Source organism: Carya illinoinensis, chromosome 11 (genome assembly GCF_018687715.1).
Source record: "Carya illinoinensis cultivar Pawnee chromosome 11, C.illinoinensisPawnee_v1, whole genome shotgun sequence".
Classification (NCBI taxonomy): Eukaryota; Viridiplantae; Streptophyta; class Magnoliopsida; order Fagales; family Juglandaceae; genus Carya; species Carya illinoinensis.
In genome coordinates, this window is record NC_056762.1 from 44289459 (window position 1) to 44313775 (window position 24317).

Here is a 24317-nt window from a genome sequence, read left to right on the forward strand (position 1 = left end):
GTTCCAGTTAGTGGTAAACTTGATTCGGTTTTCTTTACTTCAGTGTCATGGGACTTACTTTCTATTATTTTCCTTATATGATATGGAATGCAATAGCACCTTGAACTTGAAGGGGAAACTTTATTTACTTGGCATAAACATGGATTTCCTTTTTAAGCATGCTATGAGAAATCAAATGTATTGTTTGGTGGTAGCATTTTTCTTCCCAAAAGCTTTGGATCTGACATCTTTGGTTTATTATTTGAGTGTCTTCCTTTTGTTACCTAGTGTTTCTAATGAAGTGTTGGGACATATTTTGTTCACTTGTCATTCTTTTTGTTATGAACTGTGAGGAACGTAGCTTGGAATTGAAATTTATCTCAATGTGAGTTTTGTTCTCATCAATAATTTTGGCATTACAATTTTGGTGTGAGATTAAAGACTACATAGCTTTTCTAGGTATTCAAAACTTTTATTTTTTGTAGGATCTCTTTCGGTCTGTCAAATCACTTGAAGTTGCTACTGGATGTGAGATTAAATCATTGATGGAAGACCATGTTAATGATTTTGTATTTTGTAATGTAATATTGTATTTTTTAATGTAATGTATAAATAACAAATAATATAATATGTAGTGAGTTGCATGCATTTTAGATTTTCAATTTTATATATTTTTATTATTCTAGACAATGTTAGTATTATGTTTTTTAACTTGACCTAGAAAATTTTTTCATAAAATATAGACTTTTATAAAAAATTATGATTTTCAACATTTTTTTTTAATAAATATAGACTTTTACATAAAGAAAATTATAATTATGCTCTTCAGCATGGATTTTTCTTAAGAGTTTTGCTACATACAAATAAAGTCGCGCACTAATCTGCGTACCAATATTGATTCATTCATATTTAAAACTTAAATTAACATTGTTTTCAATAAAATCTACTTTTTAACCAATCATATCAAATTGGTACACAGATTAGTACACCATTGTGCTTGTAACTATATTTTTCCTTTTCTTAAAAAGTCTTTTATATAATATAGGCATTTAAAAATAATAATTAGGTTACTAAACTGAAATTATAGGTTTTAAAAAAAAGAACCGGGTATAATCTAAAACCCAGATTTTCGAGTCGTAAAAACCCGGATTAATCCGGGTTCTGACCCGGGTATGTACGGGCCGGAACCCTATCCTGATTTGGAACCCGGGTGCCCGGTCCGATACCCGGTTGAACACCCTTAATCAAAACGCAACCTCTTTTTGGCTCATCCAAGTTGGGATGCAAGTAGACACTGTATATCAGGTTTGCACTAGACTCCCCTATTAATAAATTATGTTTGTGATTACTCTGATCGAGTTTTGCTACTCATAAGCCTTATACACCACACACATCACTTTTTTTTATTTTTTTAAAATTTTTTGAATTTATTATTTTTAAACTAATTCAATTTTTCTATTCATGATTCATATACCAAATATTTGTTAAAAGAGAAAAATTCTAAAAATTAAAAAAATAAGTAGTGTGTAGTGTATGAGCTTATGTTTATAATTTTTCTACTTTGATATTCAACTTTGGACCAATTTGAATACGGCATCATTCATAGTTGGTGTGCCCCATTGTTGGGTCCAACTTTTGCAGATGGGGAGAATAATCCTGGAAAATCAACTAATTAACTGCGATGAAAAGAAGGAAATAATTTTGAAGTTTGCCTTTGAACTTTGAGAGGCCTCGATTGGTTATATAGATGAAATGAGAGTTAAAAGTTAAATAAAATATTGTTTGAATATAATTTTTTAATATAATTTTTATTTTGAGATTTAAAAATATTGAATTACTTACTATATTTTGTGTGAAAGTTTTAAAAAATTGTAATTATTAAATAAGCACCTCTATTACGTACAAGTGACATGCGCAAACGGTGGGTAAACGGCAGTATATAGGAGCTTACGTGGAAAGGAAAAAAGAAACAAAAAGAAAAAAAGTAAAAAGAAAAAAGCAAAGAAAGAAAAATACTGCAAGAAAAGCAAAATGAGAGATTTTTCTTCCTTATTCGAGTGAGTATCAGACTAGAGTACAACCAATGATTCTAATTTCCTGGTTCGTTGAAGCATTTATCTACCAAGAAAAAAAAAACTGGGCATCTGAAAGAAGTCTTGGATTAACTTCCTCAAACTCTAGTTTCTACAAATGTAAGAAACCGAGAAGATATGGCTTGGCTTACTCAGCTAACCACACAAATGAAGTAGAATTTCTATCGCCTATGAATAAATACACAAGATGCCTAAAATATTTTTTCTTCCAATCCACCCGATAGGGGAAACATGGGGTTTAATTTACAAACAGTTAAAACACAATGGCCAGTGAGTAGCATCAAACAAAAACCATTACACCCACGACCCATCTTAAGTCTATCCATATAATATGGTTTTGGGTTGTTAAACTCAAGAGTAGAAAAAGTATTAAGGCCTCATAATGCAATAGCTCAACGACACAAATACCAAATGAGTTTTGCAAAGAATAATATCTTAAAAACATGGAATCTTGGGAGTTGAAGTTATTGAGATGAAGTTCAAATCCATTGGATATTATAATACTAAATTACTAACAAAACATTAAGTGATTAGCTAAAGACTTGTGGATAAACAGAAAATGAGAAATTACTTTCAATCACAAGTCAACCTTAATGCTCCTTTTCAGATTTTGAAGATATCAATTAGAATTAAGGTGAGTTAAGAAGTGGACAGATGGAGATGGAGAGGGATGGATTTATGGTTATGATATGGAGAGGCAGAGAGAGGAGGAAACAGGATGGACAAGGAGGGAAGAGGTCCGACGGAGATAGAGGGAGGGAGGGAGGGAGTGAGGGAGGGGGGAACGAAATTGAGGGAGAGAAACAAATATTGAAGGAAAATGAGAGGGAAAGGTATAAGAAAATGAAACGGTGTGTTTCATTAAAAATAAAAAAGTAAATAGATGAAAAACACACCATTTTATTAAATGATATGAACACGCCAGTTACACCCGGTGCTTGCATCCAACTTTTTTCTTAAATAAGGTGGTTTGTGTAACCAAACGAATTTTGAGTAAATCCTACAAAAGAATCTCGTGGGACACTCTGTTTATGGCCTTTTACGAGTCTTAACTTTTCTCCCTCAATCAAAGGGCACCATTACATCTAGATACTCCTTTTTTCCCCCCCTCTTTAATTGCACTTTTGCATCATATATGGCTTTTCTCCCTCAATCAGAGGAGTACTTTAGCCATTATATTCAAACCCGATCTGTACAAAACTTACCATATAAAGGAAAAAAAATCTGTACAAAATTAATAACAGATTACAGAGCAGTTAAAACTCATTTGACAGGCCAGACACGACCAAGAGTTCCATGTTAATTGCCACACAAGACCTGCTGATAGGTGCATGTTTGCTTCATGGCATATTGTTATTAATTGAGCTACCGTGATACCGTTAATGAACAACAAGTCGACAGTGGCATCTGGCAGACTATAACGGTTTATAAAATATTGACAATCCCTCTCCAGAATTTTTCTTCTTCTTCTTCTTCTTCTTCAGACCTGTGATAGACTAGAACTAGCCATGAACCACCAAATCGAGAACCATGTCTGTTGAGCCAAACAACAGTTTATAATTCAATTTAAGGCAACAACTACCAATCTACAGTGTACATCATTACCATGTCTTTCCAACAAAAGGTAAGAACTGGACGGCTAGTGATCAGCAAAAGATCAAAGGGAAGAAAAACCATTCCAAAATTTCTTAGGGAGCCGTGGGAAAAGCACTCCTATTGCGGTTCTTCAAGGACTTGCAAAATGCGGAGAAGGCCCCTTTCACTTCGTCTGGAAGAGGGAGCTGAAGTTGAAGGGGAAGAACCAAAGGTGGACATGCGCCATAATGCTCACTTTTCTCTTTTAACGAAAATGTATGTGCAAGTGCTGGCTGCTGCTTGTTAAGCCCTTCAAGGATAAATGAGAATGCCCCAAAAGTGACGCAGCTTTGAAGAAGAGCTTGGGGAGCACCTGCAAAATCATATAGGGTGAAAATAAGGCCCAAGGAACATAGAGTTGTACCTGTAGGAATTCTACATTTTCACACGCACTAACAGTGATTATTGAACCTTCAGCTAAGACATTCCAACTTGTATTTCTATACCAGATGATGAAACATGGCCAATTATGCTTAAAAAATGTCCAGTATGATTCACGTCTCATTTTTAACCTAATGTATCAAAATGTAGGATACCTGGAAAACTTAAAGCAAGACCAGTGCAACATCCTGCTACTCCAGCATTAATAACTGCAGAGAAAGAATGCATGATTAAACGGCAAACAAATGTATAAACGTGAAAGTATAAGTTCTATGATACTATACCATCATCCTTTCCACGCAGCCTCTTCAAAATGCAGACAACCAAACTATGTACTCCAGACAAAACAGCAAACGTCTGAAGTGGAAGGACAGAGATAGGAAAAAGAAGAATTAATAGCTCTGAAATAGAGGGGAATATACATTGCAAGCAATAACAAATCATAAGAAAGCCTCCAAACAAAGGTTCTGATTATTTAATCAAATTAGAGGAAAATTCTGGGATTTCATACTTTGGCGGAAGATCCTGCCTCTGCAAAGGATCCTTTAAAGCCTTTCTTCTTGACCAATCCCGCACCTAGAACATAACATATCCTTCATATTAGTTTTAAAAAAAAAAATTCTAATTGACATATTTTGTTATGACCAAGGCTCAGTTGACAATAAGATTTTCAGATACCCTATAGAAAAATCCCTCTAGGTATCCTTCCTCAAGATCCACATCAGGAACTTAAGCTCAACCATATCAACTTATGTTCACAGGATACACAACCTGTACATTTCTCTCCCCCATAGCATCAACAGAGTGGGCTATTAACAAAAAATCAATGTAGCTTTAGTTTGCGAAGAATCACGAGCACCATTGACTCTGCTTATATCAGTCACTCAAGACCTTCTCCACCTAGACTCTAAAAAATGGATGGCTTCTTCTGGTCTCATTGAGAATATTCAAATCTAATTAGAAGTACCATTGCAGTCACTTTGAGAACAATCACATGAAATTACTTCTCCGGCCTGAACCAATGAATCCACTAGATATGATGCAACATGGATATTGTTTAATCTTAGATATGAGATTTCTCTATGAAAGATAGAGACCAGAGTTTGTAGGATGGCAATGATGGTTCAAGGAAGTGGAACCCATGACATAATGCAGTTAATAGCCAAATTACATATCTTCACTCGTCATGTTAACGAAGCTAAAACTAAAACGAATGCCACAGTTTAAAACAACTCGGGCATGTGTGAAAATGCATAATTACTTGTTAAAAGAAATGCATAATAGAGCATAACAGACCTAAGAGAAAGCACAACTAAAAATTTAAAATGAAATAAACACCCCTTCAAACGCGACCAAAGCATATGCAGTTACCTAAATAAATTAATCAACAAATCCAAAATACACACAAACCCTCCCAAATTTATCAATTAAAAATCAACTACAAATAAAGAAAAAAAAAACGCAATTACATACGCATGAACATATATATAGCAGAGAGAGACAGATGGAGAGAGAGAACCGTATCCGAAGATGGAGCCCATGAAGGCTCCGCCGATGGAATCACCGGCAAACCTAAGGAGGCAGACAGCGGGACCATTAGGAGCGGGTACCAACGCGTCTGGTGAATTATTAGAGTTAGGGTTTGGATTGGTCTCGACCTCGGTATCGGACTGATTCTTCGGAGAATCCATCGTCGCCACCCAATCTATCTCTCTGCATCGCTGGCTACCTACCCTTTTTATTAGCAGTGGAATATCGTATGTTACTTCTCAGTCTTTGGAACGACGTCGTCTATATTAGATATCTTCGGGACGACGTCGTGATAGGCACTAGAGTCGCCAAACCTTAACTGTAAAGGCTACTTTATTACACTTGTTAAGGCGAATGATGGTGCGTGCGTGATGAATAATACTTGTAAAGGCTAAAGCTGAAAATTCTGGTGGCGAAACTTCTCGACTTAACATCTTAATAAGGTGGCTTGCCGCTTGGCTCTCTGGAACTCTCATCATCAGTCTCTTCCCATTCCCAGGCGACTTTTGGAGAAAAAATACCAAAAATTTAAAATTTACTCTAACAACAGAAATAGAAAGTAAAAAACAAGTTGATTTGGTTGGAGATTCATTGTTCTTTCAAAGAAGGAGCAATCCAATGCATTTCTTTACTACAACTCACTTGAAAAACATCAAATAAAAAGGCTTGTAAAGACAATCTTCTCTAATGAAGGATCCTGAAAAAGCTCATTTCTTTTAGCTTGCTAAGGTTTACCCACAAAGTGCTGCAGTCCCACACCTATATCTTTAAAGAATAATTCATGATTTTCCAGAAAGAGTCACAAAAAAAATAAATTCCTCTCAACATATAATCACACCAAACATACAAAAAGGTTTTAAAAGTTAAAACAACAAATAAGAGTTGCATGAATTGTACAATGCTTGGACCCGAGTAGGGTCGCCTGATGCATGCAAACCCACCACCCAACAACTGCCAATCACCTCCAACTCTCTTAGTAGCTGATTTTAACTTTGTATGGAGAATTAGTAATGCTCTTGATATATTGCACCAAATTCTGCTCTCCATGCCTGATCATCATCTGGATATGGGAGCGTGTTGCTGTGTGCAACGTCAGAATCCTCTCGATATAGCGGTTGCAATGCAGATTCTGGCAATTTGCTCTCTGCAAGATACTGCTTCATGGTGATCATCTCCATCTTGTGTTTTCTTTTGAGCTTCTCCATTTGCTTCTTTAACTTTTCGTTGTCTTCTTGAAACTTTGTCAAGTTCTCCTGCATTGACGTGAAGATAATAAGATTGAATAACTGATCAGAAAACTTCAAACTCTTAATAACCCCACAGCAACAACCCTACTAAGAGAGTTGACCCCTTATGGAAACTCGGTTATACACAAGTCAATGACTCAATACGACTCAATACACAAGTGATGGATAAGCTACCTCTGCAATTGATGCTGCTTGTTCAGCTTCTCTCAGCCTAACAAGAAGTTCTCCAGCGGCATGAACAGCTTCTGCAGTGTCCCTTAGTTGTATTCTAAGACTCTTGTTCTCCTTTTTCAACATCTCTCTTTCCCTCTCCCTCTCCACCCTCAATGCAGAAAGCTCTGCAGCAAGGGATTTGGAAAAACGAGATCCATGACCATTCTTTCCTGCCTTTGCAGCTGCCCTCTTCACCTCTGCTATCCCTTCCATGATTGCACGATGCTTGGCAGTCAAGTCATTATACTTTTCTTGTAGATCAGCGTAGTGTTCGACCATTCTAGCATGCCCAACGACCGCTCTGTGAAGTGCATCATCCAACTCTTCAGTGCACCTCTTCTCTACGCTCAGCTCCATCTCCACCTTCTCTGCACGTCGCCGGTGTGATTCAAGGTCAATTCTCAGTTCATCAGTTAAAGAAATCCACTCACTCTCCATTTCTGTCCATCTCTGTCTTTCCTTCTCTAGTTCTTCTTCCTCCTTACCACTATCTAGACTATCAACAACACTTTTTCGTAGTTGAATCGATCGGGACAACAAAGAAGATCTCAGTTTTTCTGTAGACCTGTTGAGAGATGCCTCAGAATATGACTGTAGCCTTCCTTTTAACCTCTCAATTTCCTCGAGAAGTGCTTCCTTCTCATTCAGATCAAAACATCTGTTCCCAAACCCAGTTTCAATGACTTCCTTTACTTCACATTTTTCCTTAATAATCTCTGGCTGAATATTCTCGACAGTTTTGCACATCAGAAGCTGCACAAACCACCACACCATAACAATTGGGAACGGATTTTCCAACATTTGAATTTCAAGGTTCAGTAGAAAAGAAAACATAACAAAACTAACCTCGTCCTTCTTCAGTACATGATAATCATTGTTTATGGCATCCTTAAACGGTACCATTTTGCTCTCTGCAGCCTTGAGACAAAATGTATTGCTTTCTTGATCATGCACTTCCTCCTTCTCACGTTTGTATTGCTCTACCTGTAGAAATTTGGACTGTCAATAATAAATTCCACAATATAAAAATTCCAGGATTTATGGAGGCCAGAAAATTCTTAGTACCAGTTCATTCAACTGCTCAATTTTGGCAGCTTGCTCCAAACAAATATTTTCAAGAACTTCTCGCTTGACAAATTTTATCATTACATTACCTGCATCCTGAAACAGTAGAAGCAGAAAACTGATTTTATAAAGAAGAATGATTACATTCAAGCACACTAGGCAGAAATTAAGTTTCGCCATACTTTTGGCACTTCTTCTATCAGTTGGGTAGGACTCTCTGCCTCATCAACTGCTACAATCCATGTCTTCAAGCTATCCTGGACCTCATTGGAACTCTTCTCATATATTTTCTGTCGGCAAGATGCACAAATGACAGAAGAAGATGGTTTCCCATCTGGTAGTGCCTTATCAACTTCTGGACAAGGTTTCAATGCCAAGTGCTCAAATGAGAAGGAAACTGAAGATTTGTTTACTGCTGAGTTCCGCTGGTGATAGTCAATGATCTGTAAGCCTCTTTGTAGGCTTGCAGCCAAGGTGTCGGTGGGGGCTGAAGACTGCAAAGACGATCGGATGTGCTCAACCTGTTTAAGTGACTGTCTTAATACATCCAAGTTTAACTTTGAGCTTTCTGACACACCGTTCTGACTTGCTAGACTTGTCATATTCAAGCTTTTCCTTTGGGCATTTCTAATTCTCGGAGATTCAGACAGCGTTGGGTCTTGGAGGACTGGGGACTGACAACATGAGCTAATTGAAATGCTCCTTATGGATGCAAGATCAACAGCTGTTAAAGTGTTACAAGCACTTACAAAATTATCTTCTAAAGCATCATCAGCCTTTTGAGGAAGCTCACTCCAAGGCTTTTCCATACCGATTTCTTCAATTTTACTTTCTGCACCCAGCATGTCTGTCTCACAAGTTTCATCCATCGAATAAAACTCAATGGAATCCCCATTAACAGATGTGTCTCTAATATTCTCTTCAGAACCATGCAGCTTATCTAGATGCTGACGAATTTCTCTTACATCATCTTCATCAGCTTTTATCTCTTCATCAGAATCATTTTCCATAGGGGCTAGAATCAATGAGCGGTTAAGGCTTACTCTCAATTGATTCAAGCTTTCGCGTACATTTCGTCCTTGAAAATATCCATTTCGAGTCCCTACTGGTACACATGCGTTAGACTTAGCTCTAATAAGTTCTTCCTGAAAACAAAAGGCAGAAAATAAAAAGTAAACTTATCAACTTCAAAATAAGATTTCAATTTTAACTTCTGCAGGAAAATTTAATACCTTCAGTTGACGAATTTTATCACTCAGACCATTAACATCATCCTCTGTTATTTCATTTATTACCGGCTCATTTCTAATGAATTTCACTCTCTGTCCGAACCTGAGCGTTCTCAGTGTATCACTACTATTTCTGCAATGAAAAAGCAGAACAACCTTTATTTCAGAAAGAAAGTCCGAAACCTCAAGCTTTGTTTCAAAATAGTTTTCAAAATTTGTTCTAAAATCCCTCTCTTATGAAAATGACCTGATCTAATGATGATGTGTGTGAAACAGCAAACTGTTCATAATTGTTACTTAGGTTCTTTAAAAGAAATTATTAGTAGTTCAAGTCATCTACTTGTTTTCTGGGTGGATGGCGCAGATAACTGTGAGTTTGGCATTGCCACCGAATGATTCTTGCAGCAAATGTGTTAAACAGGAACCTCTGTATGGCACATCCTCAGATTTTCCGGACTGAGCTCCTTTTGCAAGAATATTCACCAAGTGCCTGCACCAATAAGAGAACAGTGATTATGAAACACTGTTTTTAAATCCAACCATGACAAATATTGGCCTGTAATAAAAAACTAATTGACAAACTCTAGCAACTCGAACTAAGTATCGGCATTGCAAATTTCGTGCCTCAATTTAGCAAACTTTCAGGACAATTGATTTAAAATTATAAGTTCTTCATTGTATTAATTATAAACATAGTATCATGGGTCCTAGCACGCATTAAAAAATATAAAGTTATTTATTTAAAGTTTTATTCAATAAAATAGTTTTTATATTTTTTCTAAATAAAATAAATTAAAGACATTCCACTTCTAATTTTGGGGGCCTTGTATAGGGTGGTGCCTTACCCCGGCCCTGAGTATTGAATTGTTTAATTGTAAGGATATCTTTAGCATGGCTAAGAAGGTAAGGTGTTATCCAGTCACACATCAATTTTGGAAAAATATGAAAAAGACCATAGACCAATTGCAGGGGTAGAATCAAACGCATCATCTAAGCAATAATCTATAAAAAAGATATCTCGAGAAACAAAATTCAACGAGGCTGATGCATCATACCCAAGTTGTGATAAGGACTTCTTTAAATGTTTGCCTTCCCTTGCACCTTGTCTACCCGCATCATCAACTTTATTTCTATCAAGTCCGGCAAGATCAACAAGGCTGATTCTGCTCGTTTTTGAACTATTGAAACACTTGGATGAGGTTCCCTACATCATTAATTGATAAAATAACACATTGAAGTTACTGTAAAAAATGGATCGTAGACTGTAGTACCTAATAAGAGCAACAATGGTCAACAAATGAATCTATGGTTCCATTAAATTCCGAGACTACTATGAAACCTTCTGTCCGAGGGAATTGACATTCCATGAACATGTCTATCACAACCAAACAACCTCTTTCGTAGAATAAAATAACTCACTGATAGTTGAAAGAAATATCCAATGTTACCTTGCACCATGACTCGATGACGAAAGTAAAAACAATATGGGATCTCGAGCTCTTAGAATTTGAGCTAGTTGCTCCAACTTTTCTACTTGAAAGGCCCTACATCATATACGCACAAGTTAACCAAACAATGCACCAAAGGAATCATTGTAAAGTGCAGAAATATGCCAATAAACTCATCGCATGAAAAAAATTTAAAAACCCAAACTTTGGAAATATAGTTGATACAAGAGAACTTAAAAAAGGATGCGTGCATACCTTGATCAGGATTTGTATCACATCCTCATAGCTAGTCACATATTCCTCGGTCAAGGTCTCGAGATGCAATCCATTTTTCGCATCATCCTTTATCTGGAATAGTTTTTTTACCGAACTCATTATTATTAAGTGCATAATGATGATATAACTACAGATATAAAAGGACCACACATCTTCACCTCAAGGTTTCGCTGCATTGGGTCAAGTAGGTCCCCAATTCTTTCATCGTATATCTGTGATAATAAATCAATTAAACAAAAACATCTTAACACAAGTGAATTAAGAAGAAGAGTTATCACTCAAGAGATTTTCAAACAAAGCAAATACCTCAAGAAAAGAGCAACGGCACTGGTAATTTGTCTGCTTCCCTTCAGAGTTATCTTGCTCCTGTAGATACAACAATTAGAGTCAAACAGTCATGAAGCACATCGACATTGCTAATTTCCGCTTGCAATAAGATTTAGGAACAAAACATACCCTGTGAATCTCGGAGAACAACATTTGGAAGATGCGAGGAACAATGCCCCGGTGACTACTTGCAGAAGGATCCTCAACCATGGCGCTTGGCGGACCCCACATTGTGTATGTTTTTCCACTTCCAGTCTGGTGAAAATTCAACAAGGTGACTTTATTGCTAGATACAGTGTCAAATAAACACTTTTTTCTTTCTCTTCTCTTCTTCATGGAATCGAATAAATCCATTAACTATGCAAGTCAGCTTGCTCTAAGGAAATGTTACGAATGAAATACAATCCATAGTTACCTGTCCATATGACAAAATGGAAGTGTTGTAACCAGCTAAAGCATCTCTCACCAAAGGGACTCCAACTAACTGGAATACATCTTCCTGGTAATCAGAAAAGGAATCACGTAAATGAAAGTTTTCTAGCCGTTTCTAATGTCTCACAAGTCAACTCGGTTGAAAATTTCAAATGAACTCTCCTGTTTCTATAATTTTCAATTAGGTGAAGGTTTTATGTTTAACTGTGTATAAAATGACAAATAAACTAGGATTCAGATTAAATTTCTTTAAAGTAACCAAAGCATTGCTCAACTTGAATAAAAATAGAGAAATATAAACTCCCGGATGTTGGATCAAGCTGCATACCTGATTCGCATTCGAATCAATAACCGAATCGAACGTAAATTTCCGATCTCCAACAGATAATGTGTCCGAAGAGACCTTCTTAACCTTCCGATGCCCTTCATTATCGGGTCTAATTCTCACCACAACCTATCAGACAGTTCGAATTAAAATTATCATCCCGAACGCTAACATGAAGTTATAAAAAAGAAAACAAAAACGAAATTTCAGGACTATCAGATGAGATACCTTTACCGGTGGATCCGGAGGTGCCAATACTTCACACTGACCGTCCAATCCTCCAATTTCATCCTAAAAGTTCAACAATCTCAGGAGTAAATCTACAGGGTTTACTTTACTTAACTGGCTTCAACAACTACAGGATTTTTTATAGCGAACACAAGAATATGATTTAAAAAACACTATCTTTACCTGTGGATCCAGTGGTACCAATGCTGCGCTAGTGATCGGGTGCCGGGAATTCAATATTTTGGACGGTGAAGATTCGGTCGCCGAATGCAATGATCGGGAATCACCGGTATGGATATTTAGATCGTTCGGTGGAGTATTCTCGGCGTTGGATTTGGAGAGTCTAGAGTTTGACGAGTAGGACTTGTGCTTGGAGATGGATCTGGGAAGGAGGTTTCGGATCGACGAGGCCGATATGGTCCCTAAGAACCGAGTCTCCGAGGTCTCTGAGCTTTGATTGGGCTTCATGCTTCTTGGAGCGAGCGAGCGTGAGAGAGAGGGAGAGAGTAGAAGATTTGATTCGGGCGTTAGTTGCTTGGTTGAAAGGGAAGGAGAAGAACGATTGTTTGTGGTAAAGGAGCAGAAGATGGCGATTTGACCGTTGTGATGTTCGAATTTTTCTTTTTTCTAATACAGATTTGAAATCTACACTTGTTTTGAATTGATGCAATTACTGAGATACCCCTACTCGTCCTCTCGAGTCTCCATATGATGCCATGGACCCACCTCTATGCTATTTTAATAAGAAGCAATAATAAAAACCATTTTCCATTTCAAATAAAAAAAAAAAAGTAACAGATCACAGCAGGCGCTCCCAATCAACGTCAACATCAAAAATTAAATTAAAAGTAGGCGTTACAGAGGGCAGGGACAAATTCGTCAATCCAAAAGATTCAAACAACCTAGCCGTTGGCCATGCTGGGAGAGGGTGGGGGGAGGGGGGGTGAGGTTGAGATGACGTAAGCTCTATTTTATAAATGTTTCTTTGCGTTTAATTCTTTCATTTGAGCAATGATATCTACTTCACTTCCATTTCATTATATAAAATATTATATTTTTATCATCTTTAAATAATTCTTTATATCTTTAATGAATAAATATAAAACTTGATGGGCAATAACTATGGATGAGTACTATGTCCTAAACTCGACTCCGACTTTATGATTTGAATTTTGATTTTGACTTAGATTTGTATAGGTTTTAACTTGACTACAACTCTAACTTGTCGAATAAGAGTCAAATTTGGATTTTTTGAGTTTTTTTTTTTTTTTTAGTTTCATATTTAGCCCATTTTTAAAAAAGATTTTTATGAATTTTTTTAAAAATTAAAAACTAAAACTAAATCATTTACTGCTAATTTGCTTATATACTAATTATCTAACTTATTTTTATACTAAATTTATACTATAATGTCTAATTACATTTTATCATACTATAGTATAACATATTATTTCTAGTGTCTAATCATGTTATTATGCTATAGTATTAAGTGTTATTAACTTATTATATTAGACTTATTTCTATATTAGTGTTCAACTTATTTCTATACTAGACATATATTATAGTATTTAATTATATGTTATTATACTATAGTATTACATGTTACTATATTATACTAGTGTCTAACATATTTAGAACTTATTTCTACAGTAGACTTATTTTTAAAATCTAATTGCATGTTATTATATTTTAGTAAATCAGTATTATGTGTTATTAACTTATTATACTAGACCATTAGTTATTTCCATACTAATGTCTAATTTATTTATATACAAGACTTATACTATAGTGTCTAATTACATGTTATTATACTAATGTCCAACTTAATCATATACTAGACTTTCTAGTGTCTAATTATATGTTATTATACTTTAGTAAATTAGTATTTTGAGTTATTAAGTTAATATATTAGGTTTATTTCAATGTTAGTGTCTAACTTATTTCTATACTTAATTATGTATGATAGTAATACTATGATGTTTACATATAGTAAACTATTATTAGTTTATTATTGGGGTGTGGATAATGGGAAGCCAAAAAAATAAAGGGTAGCTTGGGATAAAATTTGCAAACCAATTAAGGAGGGAGGAGTCAGTTTGAGGAATTTACATGAGGTCCAAAAAGCGTTACATATGAAATTTGCTTGGAAAATACTAGCCAAAAAATCTTTGTGGGCTTCTTTTTTTTTTTAGCCAAATACGCCAAAGGGAATCACATATCCTTGGTGAATCCTATGAGAGGCACTGGATTTTGACGAATGGTGATGCGTTGTATTCCTAAGGTGTTATAGCATACAAGATGGCAGATTAAGGATGGGGATTTTTCCTTGTGGTGGGATAAATGGTCCCCTTTGGATCCTTTGAGTCACTCTACTGAAGATATTGTTCAGCCTCTATTGTCTTTAAAAGAATGCAAGTTGGAGCATGATTGGAATGAGGAATTGTTTGTAAGTTTATTGGGACGTGAAAAGGCTCTTGAAGTGTTGATGCATCTCGAAAACTGTCGACAAGGTCCTGATAAATTGATTTGGATAGGAAATACAGATGGTTGTTTTTTGGTGAAAAGTGCTTGGGAGAATTTGCGAATGAAGGGGCCAAAATCATCTTGGCTCCATTGGATTTGGACTCTGGGACTTCCTAAAAATATCTCTATGACTATGTGGCAGGCCATTCATAGAGGCCTTTCCGTTGATGACAATCTGCGTAGAGTGGGTATTCCAATTAGCTCAAAATGTGTTTGGTATGAGTTAGGTGCCTATGAAGATCTAGATCATGTTCTGGCAGGAGGGGATATGGCTTAGTTTGTTTGGAGGAAAATGTCTACTAGACTGGGCATTTGGTTTGTTCCTTCATCCACATGGAGACAAAGAATAGCCATGTGGTTTAGTAGGGCGCACAATTCAAGCACTCGTGGTATGTTGTTTGGTCTGCTTCCTTCAATCATCACTCGGAAATTTTGGCTTTGAAGATGCAAAAAACGAATTGAGGGCATTGTAGATTCTCTAGAGGCTTGTTGGAGGAAAGTCCATTTTTGGATTTCTTGGGTTGGCTTAAAACTTAAGGCTACTGTAACTTGGAATAAATATGATGATGCAGTTTTGTTTGACTTAGGTGTGCCTATTATTCATAAAGAAAGTAAGAAAGTTCGTTTGATTGCTTGGCAAAAACCGAAACGTGGATGGTGTAAGCTCAACACAGATGGTTGCAGTTTGGGAAATCTAGGAAGATCGGGTGTTGGAGGCATTATAAGAAACGAGCAAGGTATTCTTATTCTTGTTTATGTGGCTAAGATAGAAGTTGGTACCAATAATACTACTGAGTTGTTGGCTTTAGTCCATGGACTTCGAAAGTGCATTATGTTGGGAATACAGTATGTGGAACTCAAAATGGATTCTAGGATTTTAGTGAACTGGTTGAGTGAGGGAAGGTGTGGAAATTGGTACCTTGAAGATTTATGGGAGGATATTCTTACGATATTAAATTTTATGAATTACACAGTCAAACATGTTTTTCGAGAAGGAAATGCGATGGCTGATGGATTGGCTACAATGGGTGCTGAGGGTTCTTCTTGTGTTTGTATGGACACTATTGGGTTGCCAGCTCCTTTAAAAGGTATATATTGTGTTGATAAAGCGGGTTTACCTTCTTTAATAAAATTGGGAGGGAGTCACTCTTGGACCTGTGACCTTCGTCTCTTCACAAAAAAAATATATTATAATAATTATCTCATATTAGTATAATATTGAGTTTAACTATATAAATTCTAGTTATATAACTATATAAATATATTAGTATATATGATAAATATATAAATAAATACATAGTTTTATAACGTATGTACAATATCATAGTAAAGTCGGATTCGGAGGGTAAAGTTGAAGTCGGAGTTAGAGAATAGAGTCCAAGTTGGATCAGATTGGATTGAAGTTGAAATCGGTCCAATGACACCTCTAACTCCGATTGAATAATTAAAAAAAAAAAAAGATCCGATTCCAACTCCATTTTGACGGAGTCGAATTTGAAGTCAGATTTTTAAATTTTTACTCAACACTAGCAATGACGTCTCATCATAGTGAGATGAAAGTGGAGGATATAAATGTGATGTATAAAATTTTCTTTCTTCATTTTATTTTCATGGTGATTTGACGAAGTAACACTTTATTAACAAGTTGGTGTGAATAACACATCTAGCAAAACACTTATATAGCATAATTTAATTCGAAAGAGAAATTTTAAAATTTGAATCTTACAACTCAAATCTTGTCATGTAAGTGATGATATAGATGATGTGTTCTACATACCGATTTGCAAATAGGAGAGCTCTTAAATATATAGGTACATCAAACTTAAGTATTATACTATTGAGTAATACTAAATACAATTATAGATTATGTAAATTTCATGCACTCCTTTTCATGAAAGTGCAAAGGACTTACATATTCTAAATTATAAATATCATTTCTCTTTCTACTATTAGAAAAAAGCTAAAGAATGAGAGATCTAACTAACTTGAAAAAATTCACCCAAGAGATTAACTATAGTTTTTTTTTTTTTTACATCAATTTATAGTGGCATTTCCTAATCAAATTGAAACGAATGACTCTTTTGTTGATCAAGTTTGACAATAGTTAAGACAATCAACTAGTGAAATGTTGGGCAAGCGACGTTGCTAAGGTAGTAGGGTGACCGAAAACTATATCTCCAAGTGTGCTAATCAATGTGTTTGTGTGTATTTTTTAAAGCATTTGTGTGTATTTTAAAAAAACAAACACGCACAAATGCTAAAAAAAACATAAATACAATGATCGGTATACTTGGGGGCACAAGATTCAGGCAACTAAGCATTATCCTCTTTTTTATCATAATAGATCCACTTTTTTTAATATGTGTATACGAAATTTATATAATTTAAAACTATATTTAATATTACTCTATACCAAAATAGATTAGGAGATATTCCAATGATGAAGTTAATAAAACATTTATAAAGACGAGTAAGAAATTGAGAGTTCATGATAGAGAAGCTTTAATTTTTTTTGTATCGTGTGCCCTGGTTTCTTGTCTTTTATTGAGATTCTCATGAGTTCTTGGCATTGGATGCTTGTCAAGTGGTGAAGTTGCAATTATTCGTAATAAAAAGGCGGTGAAGTTGCTACCACCTAATTAATGGTGAGTTCATTTTCAGCATGAGTGTTTGGATATTTGTCCTTTATGTGGTGAGCTTTATCAACATGGTTCATCGTTGACTTGTTTAGATTATAAAATGAGATAAGAAAATTGTAAATAAAAATTAAAAGTTATTAAAATTTTATTTTTTAATATTATTATTATTTTAAAATTTTAAAAAATTGAATTGAAATTTGAAAATATTGAATTTTTATATTATATTTTATGTAAAAATTTAAAAAAATTATAATAATGAGATGAGATGAGATAGATTATGAGTGTTTCTAATCCTAACATCCTCTTATTTTGTCTCTATTGTCCACATTTTTTTAGATTGAAGAGATTTTTATTTGCTAATATAAATATTACACATAAATAAACTATTTATATATGCCATATAAAAAATGTTTTTAAATCAATACAAAATAAATCAAAGACAATATATAAGTTTTTTCTTTTATTATTTAGAAAATATATTATTATTCTTCCCTTAATGTAACATAAATTGACTTCTGACATGTATGAACAATGAAAAGTTCACTATTAGAAAATAACTCTTTTCTTCTTCTATTTTCTAATTCTCTCTTTTTAACTCATAAACACATGCATGGACCACAACCACCAATGGTGTTTTCATTATTTTTTTGTAGTGGTTAAGGGTCTATAATTTTAATTAGTGACATTTGAACCACTTGTAGTGTGGAGAATAATGGGTTTTTTTAAATCAAAATGAACAAAATGGGTAGCTTAGCATTGTGAAAGAGGTAATGGAGGAATGCTGTATTAGGATTTTTACGGCTACAAAGAAATACACAAAATAAATCTTATAAATTGATATGAATTTATATGATTTGTTAGATATATTGTAAAAAAGCACAACGAAAATACTTCAAGTACAGCTTATTGAGTTACTCCACAAGTTTATCCAATTTAACAAACCTCAAGCATCTTCTCTTAGTGGTGAAGTGTACTACGTAGTATAGATTAGAGTAATAGTCAATATATTCACCACCTAAATACTAATTCAAGAGAAAAGAAAAGAGATAGAGATTTTACTATCTGCCATCAAGAATCAATTAAGGGGGACTATATCCACCCTGCACACTGGCCTTAATGGCGAACCTTTACTCTCGAGTATAAATACAGGCAAGGCATGGCTTTACATGCTTGTAACACATAGGAAGGGAAAGGGTCTGTCCACATGGGCGCCCATTCTTCCAACATATACTTTATAATAAAAAAAAATAACGTTACAATTTAATAAATTATATCAAATTATTTTTATGTAATCATTTTATAATTAAAATATTTCTCCAATGTATATAGGCAAGACTTGGATAATCATGGAGAAGCAAGCTTCTCGTGGGAATGTTGGATTAGGTGATCAGCATTTAACAAGACATTGGCTTTAAAACCTAAAAAGTCAAAGGCACCCTATAAACAACACCCAATAATGACTCAAAAAGGCTCGGCCATTGCCGCAATTTCAAAGCACGTTGATGTCTGGTAGCCTTCAGGAAGACGATTTCAAGAAGAGTCAATATTGATGACATTTCTGTTCTCAACTTGAATGCATTCCCTTCAACAGAGGTCTCCTTTAACCATTAAACTACGAGTAATGTTAAATGATGCCATGATATGGTTTGTAAGTTCGTATATATATATTTTTTTAAAATAGATAAGTTAGAGATTCACATAAAAATAATTACATTTTTAATAATAAATTCTATTTTTTTTAAAAAGAGTGTACAAAATTTGTACATCTTATAACTGTATCTAGCATTACTCCTAAACTATTATTATATCTCTATAAAACTAAGTCATTTTTGATACCATATGAACGGAAAAATAAATAAATTGAATACCTCTTTTTAAATTTCCACAACCCCATCTACCAAAAATTAAATTCAAAGGACCACATCATAGTTTTGTAGACTCAAAGGTACATGAGTGGAGAGATTGGTAGTGTGTACATATCTTTTTCTTTCACATTCTTCATTCTTTTATATTATTTCATGCTGGATTGTTGATACAATACAGAACAGAAGTCTTTAAAAGTGTACGCTAATTACGGCTCCGGATACTCTGAATGTGCGTAATATGCCATAGAGGTGAAGGTATAAAGGCAGTATAAAGGTGTCATCTATCTCTATCTCAATCATGTTGGGGCCAAGCCATGAGCCTCCCTCCATCACCTTGAGAAAAGGGAAAGTGATCCCCTTTTGAGTTTTGGGTAAGAGGATTGTATGATTTCAAACATATGAAAAGATGATTGAAATGGTGTGTGAGTGACCCTCCCTAGTCATTTAAAGTTTTACCTTTTAAAAGCAAAGGGACCCCACCATAATTAGTCTTCATTTCTATTTTGGTTTTGGAACAGTGACATGGATTTGAATAATACAGTACAAGACAATGTGAGGAGCAAATGGGCCCCATTTTTAATTAAAATAATGGAATATTATTAAAAAAACAGAAAGAAGAAAAAGCTGGTGTCTCAAGTTCTAACCCCATGCTCTTTAGAACGTTGGTGAAGGAGGGGGAAGTCTCCATGTTCACACTTAGGAGTGTGTTCTTCTAAATCTAGCATCTACATTTTCTACTCAAATTTTAACACAAAAACACAGCTTTAAAAAAAAAAAAAAATTGCCCAAAAATCTCAAATATTTTGAACCTAGTTTGCAGCAAACCTAGGGTTTTCTGTTCCGTACTGTGAAGTCATTGTCAAAATAAAGACCTGGGCTGCAACATTGTCTCAGATCCTAATGTTCTGTTTAGTCCTTTTTATTTTTTAAATGAGAATTTTAAATTTTAAAATTAAATATTAAAATATTATATTTTTATATTATTATTATATTAAAATTTAAAAAAATTAAAAAAAAATTAAATTATTTATTATATTTTATATAAAGATTTAAAAAAATTATAATGATGAGATGAAAATTTTATATTTAAGATAAAAATTTTTTATGACTAAATACAATCTAAGATATCTTCAAATACCAGTACAATACTGCCATATCACAGTAACAGTACCACTGAATGAGCCCCTTTTGAGGACTTTGTTGGCTGGATATCCGCCTTGGATAAGATGTCCTTGCTTCATTTCCCTGTCCCCCTGTTTTCACGAGGAGAGTTGAAGAATAGTCTTCACTACCCATCTAAAAATTGACTCCTCCAAGCCACTACACATGCATGATCTTTACCGCTGCCCTAAAATTGTAATCTTAACCAAAGTTTACTCCTAATAATACTTAAGTAACGCGTATGATATATCTCACGTATATGTTTAAGAATAGAATAATTCAAAAATTATATATAAATATTTTTTAAAATAGAGTATTAGCCGGAATATACGAGTGGTGAAAGATAGGTGATGAGAATATGACAAACCGCATCAAGTGTTTCGAGTCCCACCTACAAAGCGCACTAACATTATTTCTGATTGGTCTGGCCGAAGCCGACGCGTGGGGCGGCATTTCTGCAACCCCAAATCCAAAAAATGTAATTAATAAATATTTTCGCACAAATTATCTACATATTTATTTTTTGAACATTACTAAATTGGATTAAAAAAATAATGAAATGTTGACATCAAAATGAAGTGAGAGGGAAAAAAAACGTTGATTTTAACTAAAAAGAAAAGAAAAAACCGAGGGAATTATTCCATAATTATTCGTATACAGAAAAAACAGGCACAAAAAATATATGTTACATAAATACTGGTATACAATAATTCAATAGGCATATTAAAACCCTGCCTTCCGACAAAGCTTTGGGCAGTGTGATGGGTAGTTTTTATTCCGTTTCTTGATATTCCTCCGTCTACAAGCAGTTCGCGGATTTTTAGTTCTTCAAAGCCACCTCGATTGACGAACTGATTCGCTAACGGATCTTGGATTAGAGCATCGGATTCTAGACAAATCGGTTTGACTTTGGAGGCAAAGGTATGAAAAGACGTACACAGTCCTCAGATTTTTTTCTTTTTTTGTTATCGTGCCTTTTTTATTTTATTGTTTCATGTTGTTTCTCTCTTGTACTTCTTGCGCTGTTGAGAGGTCTGAAGGAGGGATTTCAAGTGGGTTTGTTTTTAGAATTCTGTGACACGATCTGGGTTACCCGTGCTTTTCTTTTTGCTTTCCTTGTTTCACTCCCTTGGATTCCGGCCGTAGTGTTTCTGTGAAGGAAAAGTTGGCCGCTTTATTGGAATCTGTTCATATCTGGGTATCGCTGTTTGGGTCTGACCTGTTCTTAAGTTTGGGAGTCTGGGTTTTAGAGCAACTCACTAGAAAGTCTTTTGAGGGGTTTTGGTAAGTTGGCTCGTCTCAGTTTAAGCTTAGGTTTTGCCTTGTAGGTTTAGTTTTCGAGTTGTTGATGTAAATGTTCGCTTCTGGGGGTTCTTTGTTTTGTGGACTTTGAGATTACAGTGTTAAATTCCGGCTCAGCCAAGGTTTTGGTTTGGGTTTGTCTCTCAGAACTGGCTTTTTTCTAATTCAAGAGTTGAGTGTGGACTCTGAAGCTGTTCGTCTCGAACGTCCCATTTTGTGGGGCTTTGGCTTCTGGCTTTTGAGAATTTTGTGTTCCTTCCAGTTCTGGCTAGGTTTACCGGTTCAGGTGAAAGATCTTGTTTTAGGAATTTGACTTCTGGGTTTGCGAATTTTGCTCTTGTTTCAGCTTAGACGGGGGCTTCAATTTGTTTAGTTCTACGTTTGCTTTCGGGTTTTTAAGCATCTGGGATGTTAACAAATTGGCTTATGTCTTGGATCTGAGGTCTAGGTTCCTGACGGGTCAAGAGTTCCAGATTTGGTTTTTATTTTTTTTTTTGCGGATTGTTTCTTAATTGTTTTTTTTTTTTTTTTTTTTTTTTTTTTTTTTTTGAGTTCATATCAAAGTTGTCCTCTATTTCGTTTGCTTTGTGGCTTTGGGTCTGATTGGGTGAGCAGAAAATTTTCTACTTTGAGGCTCTAATTTTAAATCATATGGTTTCTAAAAATAGATCCTTCGTGCTTTGTCAGGTTGCTCTTCTCGGTGGTATCATGGACTCCCCACAATCTGTTGTGTCACCATTCAAGAACTCCCATTTAGCCGAGCCAGAGAAGCAGAAATCCGACTTCTTCCAACGGAACTCTAGTTCCTTGTCAAAGGGATATGAGGTCAACAGCAAGGATGCTTCGGTGTGTAACATAGAGGACTTCATGGGCGTACTTGAGGTTTATGTACACCAGGCTAGGGACATACATAACATCTGCATATACCACAAGCAAGATGTTTATGCCAAGCTTTGCCTGACTAGCGATCCTGAAAACACAGTCTCCACCAAAATCATTAATGGTGGTGGAAGGAATCCGGTTTTCAACGATAATGTCCGTCTCAATGTTCGAACGATTGTTTCCTCACTCAAATGTGAGATATGGATGTTGAGCAGGGTGAGGAATTATCTCGAGGATCAGTTGCTGGGATTTGCTTTGGTGCCATTATCTGAAGTCCTCATCAAGAATGGGAAGTTGGAGAAAGAGTTCTCTCTATCTTCAACTGATCTGTTCCATTCCCCAGCAGGGTTTGTTCAATTGTCTCTCTCCTATAATGGGGCTTCGCCAGAAGTGATGGCTATTCCAGCAATGCCAACTGCTTTGGCCACAAATGGAACTGTTCAGGACACAGAAATAACTGAGTCGCTACCAAATGATTTAGATAAGATCGAGTTCCCTGATCCTAAGATTGTGAATGAAGACCAGTTGATGGTATCCGAGTATATTGGTTTACCATGTCCCAGTTTGGACTCTCAGAGCTCCGAGAGCTTGGCTGCTTCTGATGCTGAAAATCCTAGTTCGGAAGGGGGTGCTCATGTCGTGGAAAGCTTCTCAACTGGTACAAGTGAATCCATCCAACATTCCAAGGTCGATTCTCCTCTTAGCAGTGTGTCAACTAATGGAGTTTCTTCTCCTTCAAACCTTGCAAGCTTCGAGTCTTCTGATGCTCCAGAAGCATTAAAATCTCCAAATCTGGAACGTGTTTCAGCCCCAAAAGAGAACATTGTGGACGCTAAAGATGGTGAGAGCGATTCCTCAGGTGGGGGGCCAAGCGATTCACCGACCAAGCCTGCTGTTACAGTCAACGTTGAGCCGGAACAGAATGTGGTGCAACAGGATATAGTAGACATGTACATGAAAAGCATGCAGCAGTTTACTGAGTCGTTGGCAAAGATGAAGCTGCCTCTGGACATTGACAGTGGAACAACCAGTTCAGGAAATTCAAGCTCTGAGCAGAAATCACAGGCATCAAAGAATTCCGGTTCCCGTGTGTTTTATGGGAGTAGGGCTTTCTTCTGAGCTTTTGGTTCACTGGTTTGGAGGAAGACAGACAAGTGACTTTAGATTTAGAATGAGGACTAATACTAGTTGTGAAGTATAATAATGTGATTTAGTGTGATGTTCTCCTTTGTATGTTGAGATGTTTGTAGATGACAGGAAATCGTGACACTTTTGTACCTGCTACAAGCTTTGTTCTATCGCAACTGCTATTATATATAATATGAACTACTCTATTTTGTTTCTCATCTTTCCAGCTATTCGTTTCGTCAATCACTAATTATTATGGAATCAAATTCCATCTAACTATAGGCAATGCTTGGTCCCACGTTCACACGGTGATTCAAAGCTAAAAGTCTATTAGGCCAAGGCATCCAAGATTTCGCTTTCGACCATATAGCATGAATTAGATTCCTGATCCTGGGACTTTACATATCTT

The 24317-nt window shown here is 35.5% G+C and overlaps 3 protein-coding genes across 7 annotated transcripts; 1 reads left to right on the forward strand and 2 right to left on the reverse strand.

Moving 5' to 3' along the window:
• Positions 1–3609: 3609 nt before the first annotated feature.
• LOC122282546 (chloroplastic import inner membrane translocase subunit TIM22-2) lies at positions 3610–6094 on the reverse strand. The gene is made up of 6 exons (XM_043094480.1): positions 6001–6094; positions 5608–5856; positions 4600–4664; positions 4373–4445; positions 4244–4297; positions 3610–4020 (listed from the first exon to the last, which is right to left on the reverse strand). Exons 1-6 carry the CDS (start codon positions 6092–6094, stop codon positions 3761–3763), a joined length of 795 nt encoding a protein of 264 aa, XP_042950414.1. The 3' UTR covers positions 3610–3760.
• Positions 6095–6298: 204 nt separating this feature from the next.
• LOC122281230 (kinesin-like protein KIN-12F) lies at positions 6299–13023 on the reverse strand. The gene is made up of 17 exons (XM_043092583.1): positions 12592–13023; positions 12409–12471; positions 12184–12309; positions 11839–11922; positions 11553–11678; positions 11403–11462; positions 11255–11308; positions 11076–11168; positions 10821–10916; positions 10428–10576; positions 9713–9862; positions 9376–9505; positions 8326–9288; positions 8144–8239; positions 7925–8062; positions 7040–7831; positions 6299–6871 (listed from the first exon to the last, which is right to left on the reverse strand). Exons 1-17 carry the CDS (start codon positions 12874–12876, stop codon positions 6623–6625), a joined length of 3654 nt encoding a protein of 1217 aa, XP_042948517.1. The 5' UTR covers positions 12877–13023; the 3' UTR covers positions 6299–6622.
• Positions 13024–21307: 8284 nt separating this feature from the next.
• Positions 21308–24126, forward strand: LOC122280629. 5 transcript variants are annotated; one of them, XM_043091602.1, is made up of 2 exons: positions 21308–21517; positions 22586–24126. In XM_043091602.1, exon 2 carries the CDS (start codon positions 22607–22609, stop codon positions 23897–23899), a length of 1293 nt encoding a protein of 430 aa, XP_042947536.1. In that variant the 5' UTR covers positions 21308–21517; positions 22586–22606; the 3' UTR covers positions 23900–24126. The 5 variants fall into 5 exon arrangements, with proteins under 5 accessions (XP_042947536.1, XP_042947538.1, XP_042947537.1 ...); XM_043091604.1 differs by lacking the exon at positions 21308–21517 and adding an exon at positions 21564–21648; XM_043091603.1 differs by lacking the exon at positions 21308–21517 and adding an exon at positions 21655–21880.
• Positions 24127–24317: the final 191 nt, after the last annotated feature.